This window comes from Carassius gibelio, chromosome B8, assembly GCF_023724105.1.
Source record: "Carassius gibelio isolate Cgi1373 ecotype wild population from Czech Republic chromosome B8, carGib1.2-hapl.c, whole genome shotgun sequence".
NCBI lineage: Eukaryota > Metazoa > Chordata > Actinopteri > Cypriniformes > Cyprinidae > Carassius > Carassius gibelio.
In genome coordinates this window covers 24,989,409-25,006,761 of record NC_068403.1, presented here as the reverse complement: position 1 = coordinate 25,006,761, position 17,353 = coordinate 24,989,409, and the positions used below count along the sequence as shown (strand labels likewise).

At 35.5% G+C, this 17,353-nt stretch overlaps 2 protein-coding genes across 6 annotated transcripts in view; one reads left to right on the top strand and one right to left on the bottom strand.

Moving 5' to 3' along the window:
- Positions 1-11,420, bottom strand: part of LOC127962854 (dynamin-1-like protein) — a 25,639-nt gene extending 14,219 nt beyond the window's left edge. Inside the window, exons 1-9 of one of the 4 annotated variants that reach the window (XM_052562448.1) lie at positions 11,273-11,420; positions 8,880-8,981; positions 7,936-8,077; positions 7,709-7,747; positions 7,247-7,293; positions 7,076-7,144; positions 6,915-7,001; positions 3,584-3,746; positions 3,373-3,493 (exon numbers count right to left, since the gene is read on the bottom strand). In XM_052562448.1, the coding sequence (XP_052418408.1) occupies positions 3,373-3,493; positions 3,584-3,746; positions 6,915-7,001; positions 7,076-7,144; positions 7,247-7,293; positions 7,709-7,747; positions 7,936-8,077; positions 8,880-8,981 (770 nt within the window). In that variant the 5' untranslated portion in view covers positions 11,273-11,420. Of the gene's footprint in view, positions 1-3,372; positions 3,494-3,583; positions 3,747-6,914; positions 7,002-7,075; positions 7,145-7,246; positions 7,294-7,708; positions 7,748-7,935; positions 8,078-8,879; positions 8,982-9,370; positions 9,862-11,272 lie in introns of those variants that run through there. The other 3 variants (XM_052562447.1, XM_052562446.1, XM_052562449.1) reach the window with 3 other exon arrangements.
- LOC127962858 (ras-related protein rab7-like) lies at positions 10,697-17,353 on the top strand. 2 transcript variants are annotated; one of them, XM_052562454.1, is made up of 6 exons: positions 10,697-10,771; positions 11,342-11,410; positions 11,692-11,818; positions 13,280-13,498; positions 13,990-14,118; positions 15,957-17,353. In XM_052562454.1, exons 2-6 carry the CDS (start codon positions 11,358-11,360, stop codon positions 16,041-16,043), a joined length of 615 nt encoding a protein of 204 aa, XP_052418414.1. In that variant the 5' UTR covers positions 10,697-10,771; positions 11,342-11,357; the 3' UTR covers positions 16,044-17,353. The 2 variants fall into 2 exon arrangements, with proteins under 2 accessions (XP_052418414.1, XP_052418415.1); XM_052562455.1 differs by having other exon boundaries at positions 10,713-10,791.

Sequence of the window (17,353 nt, the reverse complement as noted above, 5' to 3'; positions counted from 1 at the left end):
AGAAAGGCTCAGTAAGACAGAAAATCAAGTTGCTATTGATTTCATGTTGACTTTAAATATAGAGATTGCTGAAATCATTAGGCATACATTGGTCCGTGACAAAAGAGCTTGACTTTGACAAAAGTGTCTCCTTCTCTTTCATTATGGTCACAGATAATTTATCATTTAATCTGCAGTGCATTCGTATAGGACAGAGCTAAACTGAAACTTGTTAGTATACTGCCCACTACTGGAAAACACAAGTTTCTACCTTTGCTTTGGCTAACAAATCCTCACATGCTAAATATGAAATAAAACATAGATTCTAACATTTTCTAAAGAAAACATGTTGCGAATGGTTGCTAGGGCTTTGCTAGGTGCTTGCTACGGTGTTTCAGCGCGTTTGGTGTATTTGCTTATTGCAGGGTTTCTACACCAATGTCTGCGTGTTTTATCCACCAGTAAGTCATGCACAAACGCCGCTGATCTAGATGAATGCTTAAGTTTAATATTTAAGATCAGGTATTAGTTTGAACCTCTGACCTCAAGAATGAGCAACTGATGCTTCCCTTAGCAAACACTGCAGATAAAACTAAAATGACTGACCAATATACTGAACCGAACGCTTCTTTTATTTGTCGCCAGTGCTTGCTTTCCATAAACACTCTCTTAGGAAATCTTCAAGTGCTTTCCTGTTTGACTCCTCAAAGACAGCGTAGGATAACAGTGAAGAGACGACGGCCCGCAGCTACGTCTGATTAACTTAACGAGAGTCGAGAAATGAAAAGTGTCACTGCAGTTCTTCTCCACAACTAAATTGCCTCCTGTATTCGTACAGGCCCTGAAGGACATGCTAAAGCCAAAGCTGAATAAACCAATGATTTATCTCAAACTCGGCTCTCTGGTAGCTGATAGCGGGAAGACATGGTACCCTTGGGTGCTGGAGCATGAATAGACGGTGCAGGAGAGGATAACAGTCACTGCTGCTTTGGGGTTGTGATAGAGGAACTCGAATTGCAAGAAAATTACACTGTTGAAATGTTGCAATGCTTTTTCACATGGTTGATTATGTTTCTAATGCAGTCTAAAGGGCTGTGTGCTGCACTTCTCTAGCACTTTATTTTTTCCCCTTAGGTGCATAATACTTAAAATATTATTCAAGGCTTCATGTGCATGTTGTGATGGTCATTTTCCGCCCTCTCGCTGACCCTTAAGCTTATCAGGCTGTTTCTGCTGCTCTGTCTCTAGGACTTCATATGCAATTAGTTTCTTTAATGATCTACTCGGCCTTGTGAGAAAAAACAAACTGCACTTTTGCAAAATATGAAATACGTTGCTGCAGGTCCAAATTGGTTTATTTCTGAGGTGAAATGACCACCCATGCTGCTAGAAGTACTAGAGGCGTCTATGGTTTTTGCACAGAAACCACAAAAACACAGTACAGTCAAAGTTAATTGGGATTTTTTTTTTTTTTTTTGGGAAGAAAAGTACATTTTTAGCGACAGAAAAAAAAAAGAGTTAATTTTGTAACAGACAACTTTTAAATTGTAAATATTTACACAGTGGTGGCTAAAATTATTTTCACCAATAAAAGAATGAGATTATTTATTAAATTAATTAAATAAATATTAAATACTAGCAAATATGAATATATATATCATTGCAGCAAATAATTTTGCACAATAGTGTTTCTGTATCTGAATTTTCTATACACATTATATTAAATTTATTTACACATTAAAATCATATTAAACAGCATAAATTAATTTAAATACAGTGGACTAAAAAAAACTGCAACTCGAATTCCTTGAGAATATTTAATTCACAGTTATGATGTGTGGAGTTCTCCATATGCGCTTTCACAGCATTAAAATTACAATTTAAAGACAAAAGATAATTGATATGAAAATTTGCTGAAAAAAATTGCTGGCTAAAAAAAAACTAAATATTTAACTAAATATTTTTGTTTGGCAAACAAAGTTAGTAGAAGAAATGCACTAGTACAAGAATTGTGCAATTATTACATAATAAACTAAAGATGCAATAGTATTACTTAGTAGAAAATAGTTTTACTTATGTTCTACTAAACAACAGTAATGTCTTCAAGTTAAACCAAACTTTTATTTTGACGGGTTGCTGTGAATACCTTTATATTTGTGCATGTATATGATATGATGATAGAAGTTCTGGAGCTGTTGTTCATGTATTTATGTCCTCATTTAGTGAGAAGCATTACGCATGCTTTATTACACCATTCACACACACAGAGACATGCAGAACATGAATGATTCATATTTAAATGCTGCTTAATATTTACATTTACTAGCCCATATCGCAATTTGACTGAAGTGTAATGACCTACTTTTTATTAATTCATCCAAACTTTCACTAATTCTGTGATATTACGCATTATAAAGATAATTCAATTTTTATGACTTGATTCCAAGTGTATTTCTGTCCGTGTTTTCAAGCATAGGACCCTCTACAAGGGAAGATTATCGGTGAATAACAACTAAGATATCAGTCAGTTGCTTCAGAGATTGAATTTTGGATCTTGAATTGTATTTAAAGTAGGGCCGGGACTCGATTAAAAAAAAAAATCTAATTAATTAGAGGCTTTGTAATTAATTAATCGAAATTAATCGCATTTTAATCGCATATAAATATTTGACCTGAGAACAGTGAGAAATAATTTTTTTTCACATGGATTTATAGTATACCATTGAATAATGACTGAATACATAAGCTTAAGCAACAAAATATTGTTTATTTTTGTTCAACCAAGTCTAGCAGACCAGTGCAATTTTTGCCATTAAGTGTAGCAATAGCATATTTAGAAACAATTTAGAAATAGTACATTTCAGAAATTCAGGAAGCTTATAGGTGCTGGAACCTTCTGTAAAGTGTTTTTTTTAAGTAAAACACAATACTGTCAATTACATTCAGAACATTGGAAACACTGACTATTAGAAAACATCTCTCTGTTGCTTCAGAGGCCATAACATACTCCAACTCTCAATAACCTTGGCCAAAACAATAAAGAGTTCAAAATAAACCAACAAAATAATACATAGTTCACGCTAAATAGCTGCTATATGTTTTGCGTTGAGGTGATACTTGAGGCTCGATGTGCTGCGGTGATATCTTTTACTGTCTATGGGTGATATGCGAACGCTAGTTGGTGCTCCAGTATAATCGGTCCGCCGAAACTCATAAAGTGAGAAACGTTCCGCGGTGCAAAAATAAGTTATTAAAAATGCGGGAATTTTTTTAATTAATTAATCTTAGTTAACGCGTTATTTTTTGTGTAATTAATTAATCTCAATTAACGCGTTAAAGTCCCGGCCCTAATTTAAAGTCCAGATATGGTTAAGAGGTAATATGGTGGCTGACCTGTTAACCACACCGATGATGCCCAGTCTGACGGGTATGATCCGGCCCAGCAGCACCTCCAGAGCGTCTGTCCCCGCATCCATCAGATCCAGCTTACTCACCACCAGCAGCGTCCTGCGACCTGAGCGCACACAGACAGTGAATACACCCCCTTCCCACGAGCTGCTCAGTGTGTAATAACCACATCTGGATGTTCCCTGCATGTCCTCACCATCTGGGTCCACCTCTCGTGCCAGTTTAAGGGCATCCGATGTGGCGAGGTCAGAGTTCGCAGGCGAGACGCACAGGATGAGGGAGTTGGGGTTGGAGATGTAGGACAGAATCATCTCCTGGACTTGAGTCTCGATATCTTCAGGCTGGTCACCAACAGGGACCTACTCAAAACAGATCACGTGACAAAGAATGAGCGGGAGAACAAAGCAATTAGAGCTGCAAGTGGTTGTAAAATATCCAGATAATATCACTAATTATTAATATGTAATAAAAAATAATTTTAACCCATTATTAAAAATGCAATTCCACATCCTGCCCAGTTGTCTTCCAGACAATGTGCAACTTGAAGACTCTGAAAACAAATGCATCTATGTAGGCTGTGCTTTACATTATGTGCAAATAAAGTTACACTTTTATTTCTGGTTTTCATAAGGCTAGACCTGAAAAACAAATAACATTTTTAAACCTATATTTAATGTATTTAACAAAATGTATTAAATCAGAATTATTACGCTCCTGTATTTTTTGTATTTTTTAATAGTAAGTACATGTAACCTGTGTAAGAAAGACACCGTAAAATAAAGTGTTACTTATCTTTGTGCCCAAAATAATGTTATGTTAATAGCATTTAATTTGTATATTCAAATTTTAATATTGCATTTTTATATTTATATTTTTAAAAAAATTGTAAAACATTTTCCTTGCTGGATTTTACTTAAATGTTCATGAAGTTTTTCTTTTCTTTTCTTTTTTTGGATTGAAATACAGTACAAAGGGCGAAATCTATAGAGATATTTAGATTTTTATATTATATTATCAAAATAAATGGCTCAATATATATATATATATATATATATATATATATATATATATATTGGTGAAAATACAGTTATATAGTTACATAAATATATGCTTTTGGACCATTTCTTTAAAAAAATGTTACCAATATATATATATTGTTACGTTAATGAACTTTTGTTCCCTTATTTGGTCACCTTCCTTTTCTTGTTTTGGTTAGTTGATTATTCCCCGCCTGTCTCCAGTTCCCTCATCACCTGTGTGTTTAAATACCCGGAATATATATATTCTTGGCTGTATTGAGTGCTCTGTCTGCTTGAACACATATACAGAGGTTTATTCAGTGAAGTTTACAGACATTTGCTAGCTTTTAGGACTAGCCTTTATGCTAAATGGAAATAATAGCATGACTTTTTAACATTTACAGACAAGGATACAATTGTGAAATGTAAGTTATGCACTGATGAAAACACATCTCAAATGCTTTAAATAGCACACATGTATGTGACCCTAGAGCACAAAACCAGTCTTAGGTCGCTGGGGTATATTTTTTGCAATAGCCAAAAAAAAAAAAGAACATTGTATGGGTCAAAATGATCGATTTTTCTTTAATGCAAAAAAATCATTAGGATATTAAGGAAAGTTCATGATCCATGAAGATATTTTGTTAATTTCCTATCATAAATATATCAAAATTTAATTTTTTGGTAAGTAATTTGTTTGAACTTAATTTGGACCACTTTAAAGGCCATTTTCTCAATATTTTGATTTATTGAATTTTTTTAATTATTTTTAAATTATTTTTGCACCCTCAGATTCCAGATTTGCAAATAGTTGTATCTTGTCCAAATATTTTCTGATGCTAACAAACCATACAGCAATGTCCATGTCCATTGAAACATGTTATTCACTTCTCTAAACTGACACGACCAGCAGATGGGCAGATGCAATCAATTGAAAAGAAATTGCTGTCAATTGTTTTCTTTACTGTTAAAAATTGTTCTTGCAGCCAGCATTGGATTTCCAATTATATTCAAAGTGCGGACACATTGTTTGTCTTTTGTGTGTAAAATCCTGTCATCTCAATAGGAATCTAATAACTCAGCATGAGCTCAAAAGATTTCACAACAGGTTTAAGTTCCTCACACAAATTCACTGTTGAACAATAGAAAGATGCTTTGTTTGAAAGTGACTTCTGTGTGTGCTCTTTGCTAAAAGACAACAGACCTTTTTTGCTACTGTATTAAACTTACCCAACAGGATATCTATCAAATATCTCCTTTTGTGTCCCAAAGATAATTATGTAATACTAGCTCATAATAAAATGACAACAAAACATTATTTTTTAGTTATAGAGATAAATAATGGAAGTAGTGATAAATAATTCAGAAGTTAATAATACAATGAATGCTAGAATATATTTGAAATAATTGGCCAGTCTCCACATTATAAATCATTACTCACTTCGAGTTAGGATTAGTGGCCAACCGATATATCACCATGGCCGATATATCGGGCGATATTTGCCATTTTTCAAATATCAGCATCGGCTGAAAAGTTTTTCAGCTTGGCTGATGTGTTCGAGGCGGGACTTTTATTTTGACAACACAACAGTGCTCACACTCTCTCTCTCTCATGTTTGACGTTGTCGTTAAAAGTTCTGTCTAACACAGATAGAAGTCTGTATAATAAACAGACAGAATGGATAAACAAAGGAATTAATGTATACAGAAAGTATTACAACGTTTGCTTTTATATTAGGCCTACTAGTAATAGAAAAGCAATCGTTGTAATACTTTCTGTTTGCCGCCAGCATTAAGCAAATACGTATCCAGCATGATCGCATGTTCTTTGTGTGACGGTCTGTCCGTGTGAATTGAATGCTTTAAACTTTAAACTCGTGTTTTCAAATTATGCTGCACTTTATGCATTTGCCCACAATCATATTCATGTCATTTTCACTGTGTGCTGTAAGTAAAATGAGGGTTATCCTGGCTTTATTTGAAAATTATGATTCCCAATGTACACAAACTTCCCAGAATACTGAGTGCCCTGTTGGTTACAGTATTTACTTTCCTTTAATTCTATTTTTATAAAAAAAAATACTGTCATCTAAAGTATAAGTATGTTTCTTTTACACATTTATTTTTTAATCCATTGTGAAATGAATTCAAATTTCTCAAATATTCATTATTTAAAAAATTATATCGGTTTTATATCGGCTTCATATCGGCCCCCCTGCTTGCCAAGATATCGGCATTGCCTGTCAATAAATACACATTGGTCGACCAGTAGTTAGGAGTGGATCCTGTGTGTTTCAGCTCTGATTTGAATTTAGAAAGAACTAGAAACTGGATCTGACTAATAGACTATAATTGCATACTTATAGACTTTATAGAACTAAAATAACATGTTTAATGTACAGCATTTAATTTCAATAGGTAACATAAAACACTTCTGCTTTTTATCCTTAAGTAAATGGGTTTGTTTGCATTACATGGTAAATGAACATGTCCAGTCATAGCTGGTACCTTAGTGATGCCAGGCAAGTCAACTAACGTCAGACTGAGTACGTTAGGGGAGTATATCTTCAGGTTAATGGGCTCTGGACTCATCCCCTGGGGAGGAAAAACAGATCAATTAAAACAGCAACCACAAGAGGATGTCAAACTATGAAGTGCTTCCACTGCACCTTATTATTGGTACTTCGATCTGTTTCCTCCTCGATCTCTTTTCGGATTTCACAGAAATCTGTGAAAATCTGAGCAAAGAGAAAAGCGCATCTCAATAGAGTGGAGGCTCATAAACCAGCTGTGACGTACTCTGAATGTGCTATTTCTTCAACAAGAACTCCTTTAATTACCTGGTTTTTGCAGTGAAGGAAGGTGCCCCATTCTTCTGCTTTGATACCTTTAGAAGATCAAAAGAGAAGAACACAAGACAACAACAAATCAATATTTATGACACTCAGCCCAGCAGAAGATTCAGCAGAAACCCTATTCTCACAAAAGACCTCAACGGAAATAAAAGATTTTTACAGGCAAAGAGAAGTGACGTGAATGAAATGTGAAATCAATGTTCAACCAGAAACAATGCAGTGGACACATACATTAAGTACAAAACTGAGAGAGTGAAGCCAAAACGTGCATTTGCTCTAGTCTCCAAGTTCAGGAAAATCACCAGAAGTGAAAGCATGGCAGATGGAAAAATTATCTCGGTCATAAAGGATGGCATTTGCAAAACAGAAGACGGAGGAAGAGTTGTGGGATGTGAGCATGCCGGAAGAATGAAATGGACCGATAACGTTCATGTTGAAAACGGAGACCTGGATAAATATTCTGGCTGTTGTGTTTATCTCCATTCCCTGAGAAAGCACAGAGAGGACAGCAGAGAGAGCGTTAAGAAGAAACGCTATCAATCAGAACACGTCAACATTGTCAGAGAGCGGATGTTAAAAGGAACATTCGGGGCTCAGTACGAGTTAAGATATATGTGAGAAAAATGAAAAGAGAGAGAGAAGAGGGTCAAAGAGAGTCACTTGCGAGCTGTTACCACTGTGTTGTCTGCGCCTCTCCTCCAGCGGAGGCACGTTCACCAGCTGCAGCACTAGAGGACGCCGAGTCACTATTCCTGAACCTCGGGGAAGAAAGTCTCGTCCAACCAAACTCTCCAACACTGAACTCTTTCCACTGCTCTGTGAATTCATTTGAAGAGACCAACAGAGCACATGCTTGACTTCAAAGGGAACATACTGGGAAACAGTTCTACTCCACCATCAATGAATCCATCCTCTGCACTTCAGTAACTGTCTGGTTCAGCTCTGCTCCTAAATCTGACCTCAGAAGATTACAGAGGGTAGTCCGGACTGCTGAGAGAATCATCGGAACAACCCTCGCGTCTATTCAATAACTGTACTCATCCAGAGTGATCAAAAGGGCTGACAAAATCACTCTGGACCCCTCACATCCAGCACACTCCTTCTTTGAACTGTTGCCATCTGGTCGACGCTACAGAGCACTGAGCACCAGAATGACCAGACACAGGACCAGTTTCTACTGGTCTATTACACTATTTATATTTATATACACATACACTTATTTATCTAACACACATACTTAGTGTACACTTACATTTTTGCACATAATATACCTATAGTGCTTATTGTAATATACCTGCCTACAATTGTCAATTTGTATATTGCCATTCCTTACCTACTTATTTTTATTTTTTAATTCTTTTATTATGTGTTTTTTGTTCAGTCACTGTCATTATGTTGCACTGTGAAGCTTCTGTCACGAAAACAAATTCCTCATATGTGTAAATATTTGACAATAAAAGCACATTCTGATTCTGATACTGGAACCGTGTTTACATGTAGGCCTACTTCATGACGCTGATGATTTATTATCACAAAACAAAGATGACGCCTGATGTAATGACGGTTTCCATTCTAACACATAGACTCAAATCCACAGCTTTGTGTTTTCAAGACTCACCTGTGAGCCCACGACTACGATCTGAGGAAGCTGGATGATCTCTGCTCCGACTGTGAGGAAAACCTCCTGCAGTCTGTTAATGATGGGTATCAGAGTCTCCATCTAGGAAAGAGATGGGTGTAAAGCATTAATCTATAGAGATACATACATATTTCACAATTTTTCAGTTTTTGTTTACATAATATATGTGTGTGTTCTGTAAATATTTATTATGTGCATATATATATATATATATATATATATATATATATATATATATATATATATATATATATATATATATATATATAAACTATACATTTGCATAGCCATTAAAACTAAAAATCTGCACAAACTGCCCATTCGTGCAAAAAGAAATTGACTAATATAATATTTGATTTGCAGCTATAATTGAATATTTCGCGACAGACATCAGCGCTGCAGGGTGTGATGCTCAACAGAACAAGGTTACAGGAGAAACGATATAAACATGAGCAAAACAGGCTACATACCTCACCGTAATGCGATGTGTGGAGCCTTCTACAGAATCACACAATTAGAGGGTTATAACGCTCACTGTCATGCTGGAAATACGGAAAATACAACCTATAGTCACGAGAAGACCGACATGTTTTCAGGTTTCGCTTTTCTGCGCCCTTACAGTAGGCTGTCAAAGACGGATCCGGAGTCGGCTACACAATAATTTGATTGGCTATTGTATTGATGACGTTAGAGTTTATTTTCAGCTCATTGGTTTAAAGATATGTCAATCATAGCGTGTCATGGGCTCCTGTCCACGCCCCTTTCCAACATCAGGACCCCTACAATATTTCACAGGTGTCCTTCAGTTTCACAGTAGCATCAGGATATCAGTAATTATTATGGGGTTACGAGAAGATGAAAAACGAAAGGTTCGAAATGCGTCGAATCCGTGTAAAATTATATCGTTGATGAAAAAGATACGAGTTAGGGAAGTAGGCTTGGTGAAGTATTGAGGAAGTGTGAATGAGTCAGAATGTAGACACAAATGATCAAAATGTGCAAATCACATGACATGGGAGGGACGAGGACCCTAAGGCAGGAAGAGCCTCTCCTTGTCCTGTTTTTCCCTATTAAACTTGTCATAAAAGCGCTTTCAGATAAGTTTGAGGTGTATAAAAAGTTTTATAATCACATTAAGTTCACTCGTTTAATTATTTAATTCAAAGTCGTGCATGCAAACCCATATTGGCTATGCAGAATATGAATGTGGCTGGAAAAGCTGTTTTTATATATAATCGCTTTTTATTTATTTATTTTTATTTATTTTATTTGGGGGGAGGGGGGTGGGCGTGTTTGGTATGTTTTATCCAAAAGCAATATTAGAAATAAAATGTAGAATACCGCATAAACTCATTTCCTCCTCCTCGCCATCTTGGAGATGGACGGCTTTTCCGACTGAGCTGTAAGTCCGAGTCATTTTAGTGAATCGGCTCATTTGAATTCAAACGGTTCAATAACTGATTCATTTATTGCTCAAAGGGGTTCTAAGAATTTATGTGGAATTTTGTAGCACAGTACATTTCAGTCAAATATTATTGCTTGTTGTGTTGTGTGAACACTTTACCATGTCACCCACCTAACTGTTTTTTCTCTCTCTTCGTAAAGTCTCTCTAGACCGTAGACCGAGTTTAATCTCCTTGCGAATCGGTTCGAATGAATCACTCAATAGAACCGGCTGAAACACAATGCGCTCGTGATTCGAACATCGATATTTTGCGTCAGTCCCTTGTGACTCTACAGTCATGTTCTGTTCTGCTGGGAAGAACGACATAATCCTCCACAACATCTGATGTGCATCTGGATAATAACAAACACTGGGTGATTTTTGTGGAAGTTTCAGACGCGAAGCGAATATCTAAACAGCCGCGACGGTAAGGGCGAAGAGGTGAAGGTAAATTGTTTGTTTTTCTCACAAAATCTGTCAAGCTGTTTTGGCGTAACGTTATAGAATATCACAGTATTTTAGAGTCGTCTGCTCTTTGATGTTTTTGGACTTATTAGTTTCATAATGTGGATTATACGTGCCGTTCTGTATCACCATGGCACAAAAGCTCTGTCCTTGCCAGGACAAAGTACTTGCTCACACAGAACAAATACTTAGTGGCTTTCTAACGCAGTGTGGCTTTCGCTTCTGTCTGAAATTCGTTTCAGTAAAGCATTTGTTACAATGTAACTGCATGTTTCCACGGCTGTGACGTCACACGACTCACACTAATTCATTCTCTATATCTATATATGTATCTCTCGCGCTATCAAATTACAATGAAAATGCAAAATATACAAATTCACTGTCATTTAAAGTCAATAATATCATGTCTGAAATAGTGCATTAGAAAACAATTGTGCAGTTTCAGATTTTACACTGAGTTTACCTGTGTAGCATTAGTCTCTGTTAATAAAGCTTGTTCTGCTGCTGTCTAATATCCGTCTCCGCTTCACAGCTTTCTTCTCCACATCATGTCCTCTCGTAAGAAGGTGCTGCTCAAAGTGATCATCCTAGGGGATTCTGGGTAAGTGTTTGTAGTATAATCGTATTGAAGCAGCGACACATTGTCCTCTGTCATGCATATTTAAGGCAGCTGTACATATGTAAACATAACTGGCTTGACATGACTCAAGGAATTCCCCTGACTTCCCGTCATGCATAGGTGCGGTTGGAATTTGCTCGGTCCTGATGGTCAATCACACACTATCTGTGAAGAATGTAATCAAGACTTAAAGCTCAAAGATGATGCTATCAGTTGAATCTACATTGCCTGATGAATGCATTTGTCCTGTTTGTCTTTGACAGAGTTGGGAAGACCTCTCTGATGAACCAGTATGTGAATAATAAGTTCAGCAATCAGTACAAGGCCACAATCGGAGCCGACTTCCTGACTAAGGAGGTGATGGTGGACGACAGACTGGTCACCATGCAGGTTTGCATTCATGTGTATTCAACTGGAGTGCATTTCACTTATACTAGCGCTCAAAAGATTGGGGTCAAAGGAATTTGTGGTTAAGAAATTTTTATTCAGCAAAGATGCATTTTTTAATAGCATTTCAAAGAAACACTGTTCTTTTGAACTTTCGATTCATCGAAGAATCCTGAAAAAATCACATTTATCAAAGTTTCCACAGAAATATGAAGCAGCACAACTGTTAGCAACATTGATAACAATCAGAAATATTTCTTAAGCAGCAAATCAGCATATTAGAATGATTTCTGAAGGATAATGTGACACTGAAGACTGGAGGAATGAGGCTGAACATTCAGCTTTACATCACAGGAATGAATGGCATTTTAAATGTATTAAAGTAGAAATTATTTTTTATTAATTTTAATAATACCTCACAATATTACTGTTTGTACTATATTCATGATCGAATAAATGCAGCCTCGGTGAGCAATAGAGACTTAAAAAACATGAAAAATGTTAAATGAAAGTGTTATTCATGTGTGGGTGAATAATTAATATAATAAAGAAATGTTTGGGACATAAAAAAAAAAAAAAAAAATATATATATATATATATATATATATATATAATTTCTTTATTATATTCATTATTCACTATTCATTATTCATTATATATATATATATATATATATATATATATATATATATATATATATATATATATATATATAATGAAAAAAACAATAATAATAAAAAATGCTGATGTTTTGCATAATTTTTATTATTATTTTTCATTTTACTTGTGTAGTTTAATTTGTATGGTTTAAAGCAGCTTTATAGAAAATATGAAAAATAATAGAGACAAAAAACACTAAAAGAATGAAAAATGTGCAAGCCAATAATTGATGGAAATTTGTATGCCAATTGCAATCTTTGAAAAAAAAGATTATTCCTTTTGATTTTGAAGCTAAAAGGCCTAATATTACCTTAATATAGGCCTAATAATTATTTTTCAGATTCACTCTTATATATGCCTATAGAAGCAGTGATTTATCAATTAAATGAATTGCGAATTGAATAAGAGGCCAGTGTGCTGTCAAGATGACGCTGTCATTTCCTTAACAACCATTATTTTGTCAACAATTCCTCACGCAGTAATCATCTCTGGTCATGTGACACGATGAAACACTGCATAATAAGCAACACAGTCATCTCCCAAATATGAAGCCTCTGGAGTGTTCTTCTGCTGATCGTGTGAAATAAATAAGTCACATTTAGTTTGATTCATGTCGTGTAGATCCTACATGCCCAGACAAGCAGTTCTTGGGAAACTGTTCCTGAAAAATAAAAGTTATTATTTCTGTATTCTAACAACTGTAGTTAGTCTATCCAATTAATAAACAATATAATGGCAAAAATGAAAGTATTTTTGAGCAAAGCCTTGTCATTTACAGTAAATAACTGCATTTTCTTCTTTCAGATCTGGGACACGGCGGGACAGGAGCGCTTTCAGTCTCTGGGTGTGGCGTTTTACAGGGGGGCGGACTGCTGCGTGCTGGTGTACGACGTCACAGCGCCAACTTCATTCAAGACTATGGACAGCTGGAGGGACGAGTTTCTCATTCAGGCCAGTCCTCGTGACCCGGAGAACTTCCCCTTTGTTGTGCTGGGCAACAAAATCGACCTGGAGAACCGGCAGGTGGGTGTGCAGACTGGAACGACAGGGTTTTAAAGGGTTAAAATTCACAGAACGAGTGTGTTTTCAGTGGCTGATATACTATAGTGAGATGTGCACTACCATTCAAAAGTTGGGAGTCAGTAACTTTCATAAAGATTCCCAGCCTTTACCAAAGAATACTTTTAAAAAGCATAACGGTTTCCAAAAAAAAAGAGGGAAAAAAAGAAGCAGCAGCAGCACAACTGTTTTCAGCATTGATAATCATTATAAATGTTTCTTGAGCGGCAAATCAGCATGTTAGAATAATTTCTGAAGGATCATGTGACACCCAAAATTTGAATCGTAGTTTATGTGAAGGACACTAATTGGCCAATGATTTCATAAATAGGCAAAAAGCCAGAATTTGAACTGGGAACATTGTTGGTCAAGAGCACATCAAGTGACTTAATAAAATAATACGAGCCGTGTTATAATTCATGGTTTCATCCCCGGATCCTCTTTATTGTTTGCAGGTAACGACAAAGCGAGCCCAAGCGTGGTGTCAGAGTAAGAACAACATCCCTTATTTCGAGACCAGTGCCAAAGAAGCCATTAACGTGGACCAGGCCTTCCAAACTATCGCTCGCAATGCTCTCAAACAGGTACAGGAAGCTGTGAATACAGATCGATTTCAGAAATACGATGGCCTTTAGATACTGTTTGATATCAGATGAAAAATAACCTGCCATTCACTGCTTTGTTGAAAAGATAGTTCATCAAAATCAGTTGGATAGGTATGAAGTTTTTTACTAAAATCTTATTTGTGAATATTCAGATATGCTGTATGAAATGTTTTTGAAGTCTGTGATGTTAGAAATTCAGAATATTAGACTCAGATATTGGTATTTTTTCATGCAAAGACATTTTCTGACTTCAAAAAAATGTAACAATGTAGTATTAATAATATATGATAATATTAATAATATGAAATTAAGTATTATGAATCATTTTTATGGCAGTTGTCCTTTCTTGGATCATTGGACGCATTGCTTTCTTTGTATGGAAAAATGTCACATGAACATTCTGCAAAATGTCTTTTTTTTTTTTATGTAAAAAAGAAAGTCACACAGATTTCGAATGGCATGGGTGAGTAAACGATGCCATAGAAGAACAATTGTTGTTTCCCCAAAGAACCTTTGTTAAAAAAAAATTTCTCAGTTTGAAGAACATTTTAAAGGGGTCATATGATGTTGCTTAAAAGAACATTATGATGTGTATTTGTTGTAATGAAATGTGTTTATGCAGTTTACACATAGTGTACATTATCGTTTCACCTCTATGCCCTCCTTTCTTTTCTTTCTTTACCTCAAGCGTGTGACGTTACTGATTATAATGAATTATACTGTCTTTTTATGTTTTTACATTGCGTATTGTGCTGTGTAAGCATAAAACCATGTCTGCATTTGTGATCAGAGAAACGACACATAAAAAACAAGAGCTACTCTACTCGGCTCAAAACTCACGTTTGAATCATCAGTGGTAAATCCTTTAAATATGTAAACGTACTTACATGCCGTGAGTCAGAAGCACCAGACTGTCCTTGCAAAGTTGGAATTGCCCCAGTTTATAGAAACAGACACCAGACTATAGACTACTCTCACAAGATCATGAAACAGTTCTCCATAAAATGTGCTGCACATATCTGAATATTAGGGTTGAACTGTTCTGGAACAGTGTTGTAGATACAACTAAAACCACTGATTTCTAGTTTTGATCGACCAAACTAAGTATCTTCACTTTCACAACGAAACACAGTGTTTCCACAGCAATGCGCCGGCAGCATCAGTGAGAATAACAGTTACGCCTTCTTTCTTTGTGTGAACATTTGGGCGGCGTTATGCAAATCTTCCGACACAGTGACGTAGACATGTGGGGACGTGTTTAAACGAGCCGTTTTTGGGGGGTGTGGAGGAGTCTTAACTTTTATAAAGAATATCTCTTTGGGTTTGAGACTTTAGTCTTTGCAGCTTTAGGGATCTTATCTATTCACAAACAGCTTGTAACACTCCAAAGAGGAAGGAAAACTTTAAAAATTGCATCATATGAGAAATCTAGATAAACTTGTCTACTCTTAAGAACCTTTTGTGGAATGAAAACATTCTAAACTTTTAAAAATAAAGAAAGGTTCCAAAAAGGTTTTTCTTTTTTTTTTTTTGAAGTGATGCCACAAAAGAGCCAATTTAGAACCTCTTAAGTTCTTAAAAAAAAATAATAAAAAAAACGTTTTTTTTTTCTTCGTCTGAAACATTGTAATAATCTAAAAAACCTTCTTCCACTATAAAAACCTTTTGTTCAGTGGAAAGTTCACATGAATGGTAAAGTTTCTTCATGGAAGGAACCATCAATACCAAAAAAAAAACCTTCATTTTTTTGGAATGTATTTAACTGGCTGGGTTTCGTTGTTGAATAAAAACTAAATCTGAATGAACTGAACTTTCAGGAGACGGTGGAGACGTATGACTTCCCTGACCAGATTAAACTCAGAGACGACAGACCTGTGTCTAGCAGTGATGGCTGCAGCTGCTGAAGGAAAGACCAAACTGGGGACGGGAAGAGAAGAGAAAGAGCCAGCATGGGAAAGGGAGAGATCCAGGCCTGTTATTCTAGCATCCATCCTCCCCTTTTCCTCCTTTGAAACCTCCAGGGTATCAACTGCCACAAGTGAAAGCTGAACATCCATTTTCTCACTGAACTCCAAGTAAGCGTGTGGTATGATAAACTGTGGAGGAACAGGAAGACCAGTGTGTCGTGTATCTTCTGACATGAGTCCTTCTATCACTACAGCTGTCGCTACTCCTGCTGTCTGAGCAATATGATTTTCTTTTCTCAGAAATGATTCTTTGGTCTGCTAGTTCGTTGTGCCTTTTTAATTCTTACTATTGGTTATTGATATCAATGTTTCACTCCTATGCTGAATGAATATTCATAAAAAATAAAAAAGACATTACATATGTAATAGGGCTGGGAAAATATAATAATATTAATAAAATGTTTTACCTGCCATTTAAAATCAACCATTTGTTTACACCTTTTTTTTACACCATAGCTTCTCAGTAAAAAAAAAACAAAATGCTTAAATAAGTTATGAGTTCTTCATGAAAGTCCACGTTTCACATAATTTCAAATGTTTTAACATTTAAAAAGGTTTTACCTGTGTCTATGTAGGAAAAAGGTGTGGAAAATATGCCTTGAATTTTTTTTAAACTAGATTTTACTGTATTTTTTACTTCAGACATTTAAAATCCACTTCACAAAATTGCTGTTTGTTTGAAATGAGTCCTCTAACTAAATACATTAGGGCAAATGACTTATGTCAAAAGATGAAAATAACAATAATATAGGATTTCTTCACTAGACTCCCAGCCCTACTATGTAACATGTCATGAAAAAAAAAAATAATAAAAAAAATAAAAGAATATGGATGTGGTAACAGTGCATTACCTTGAACACACAGGTACTTTTTTAAGCCCCTTAATTGTCTCTGTAACATATTTCACTCACACCATTTATAATGTTTTACAGAACATGTATGTTTTTGCACACATAGCTGTTGTTGAGCATGTCAGTGTGTTTTTCATGAAGAGGTTGTGTATTAAGTAATCAGGTTAGAAGCACACTAATGGTGTTACGTCATGCTTAACTCAGTGTTTTGATTTGCCTTTGGTCATTTACATAATATGCTTGTATTCATTAATATATATCTATACTCAACCCAAGAGCTCCTTAATTTTACATGCCAAAATGCAAAATGGAAATAAAATGTAGGCATCATTTTTATTTTGGCCAAATGTAAGAATGACACCAAAACCAACAAAATAAAGATAAATTTACAACCAA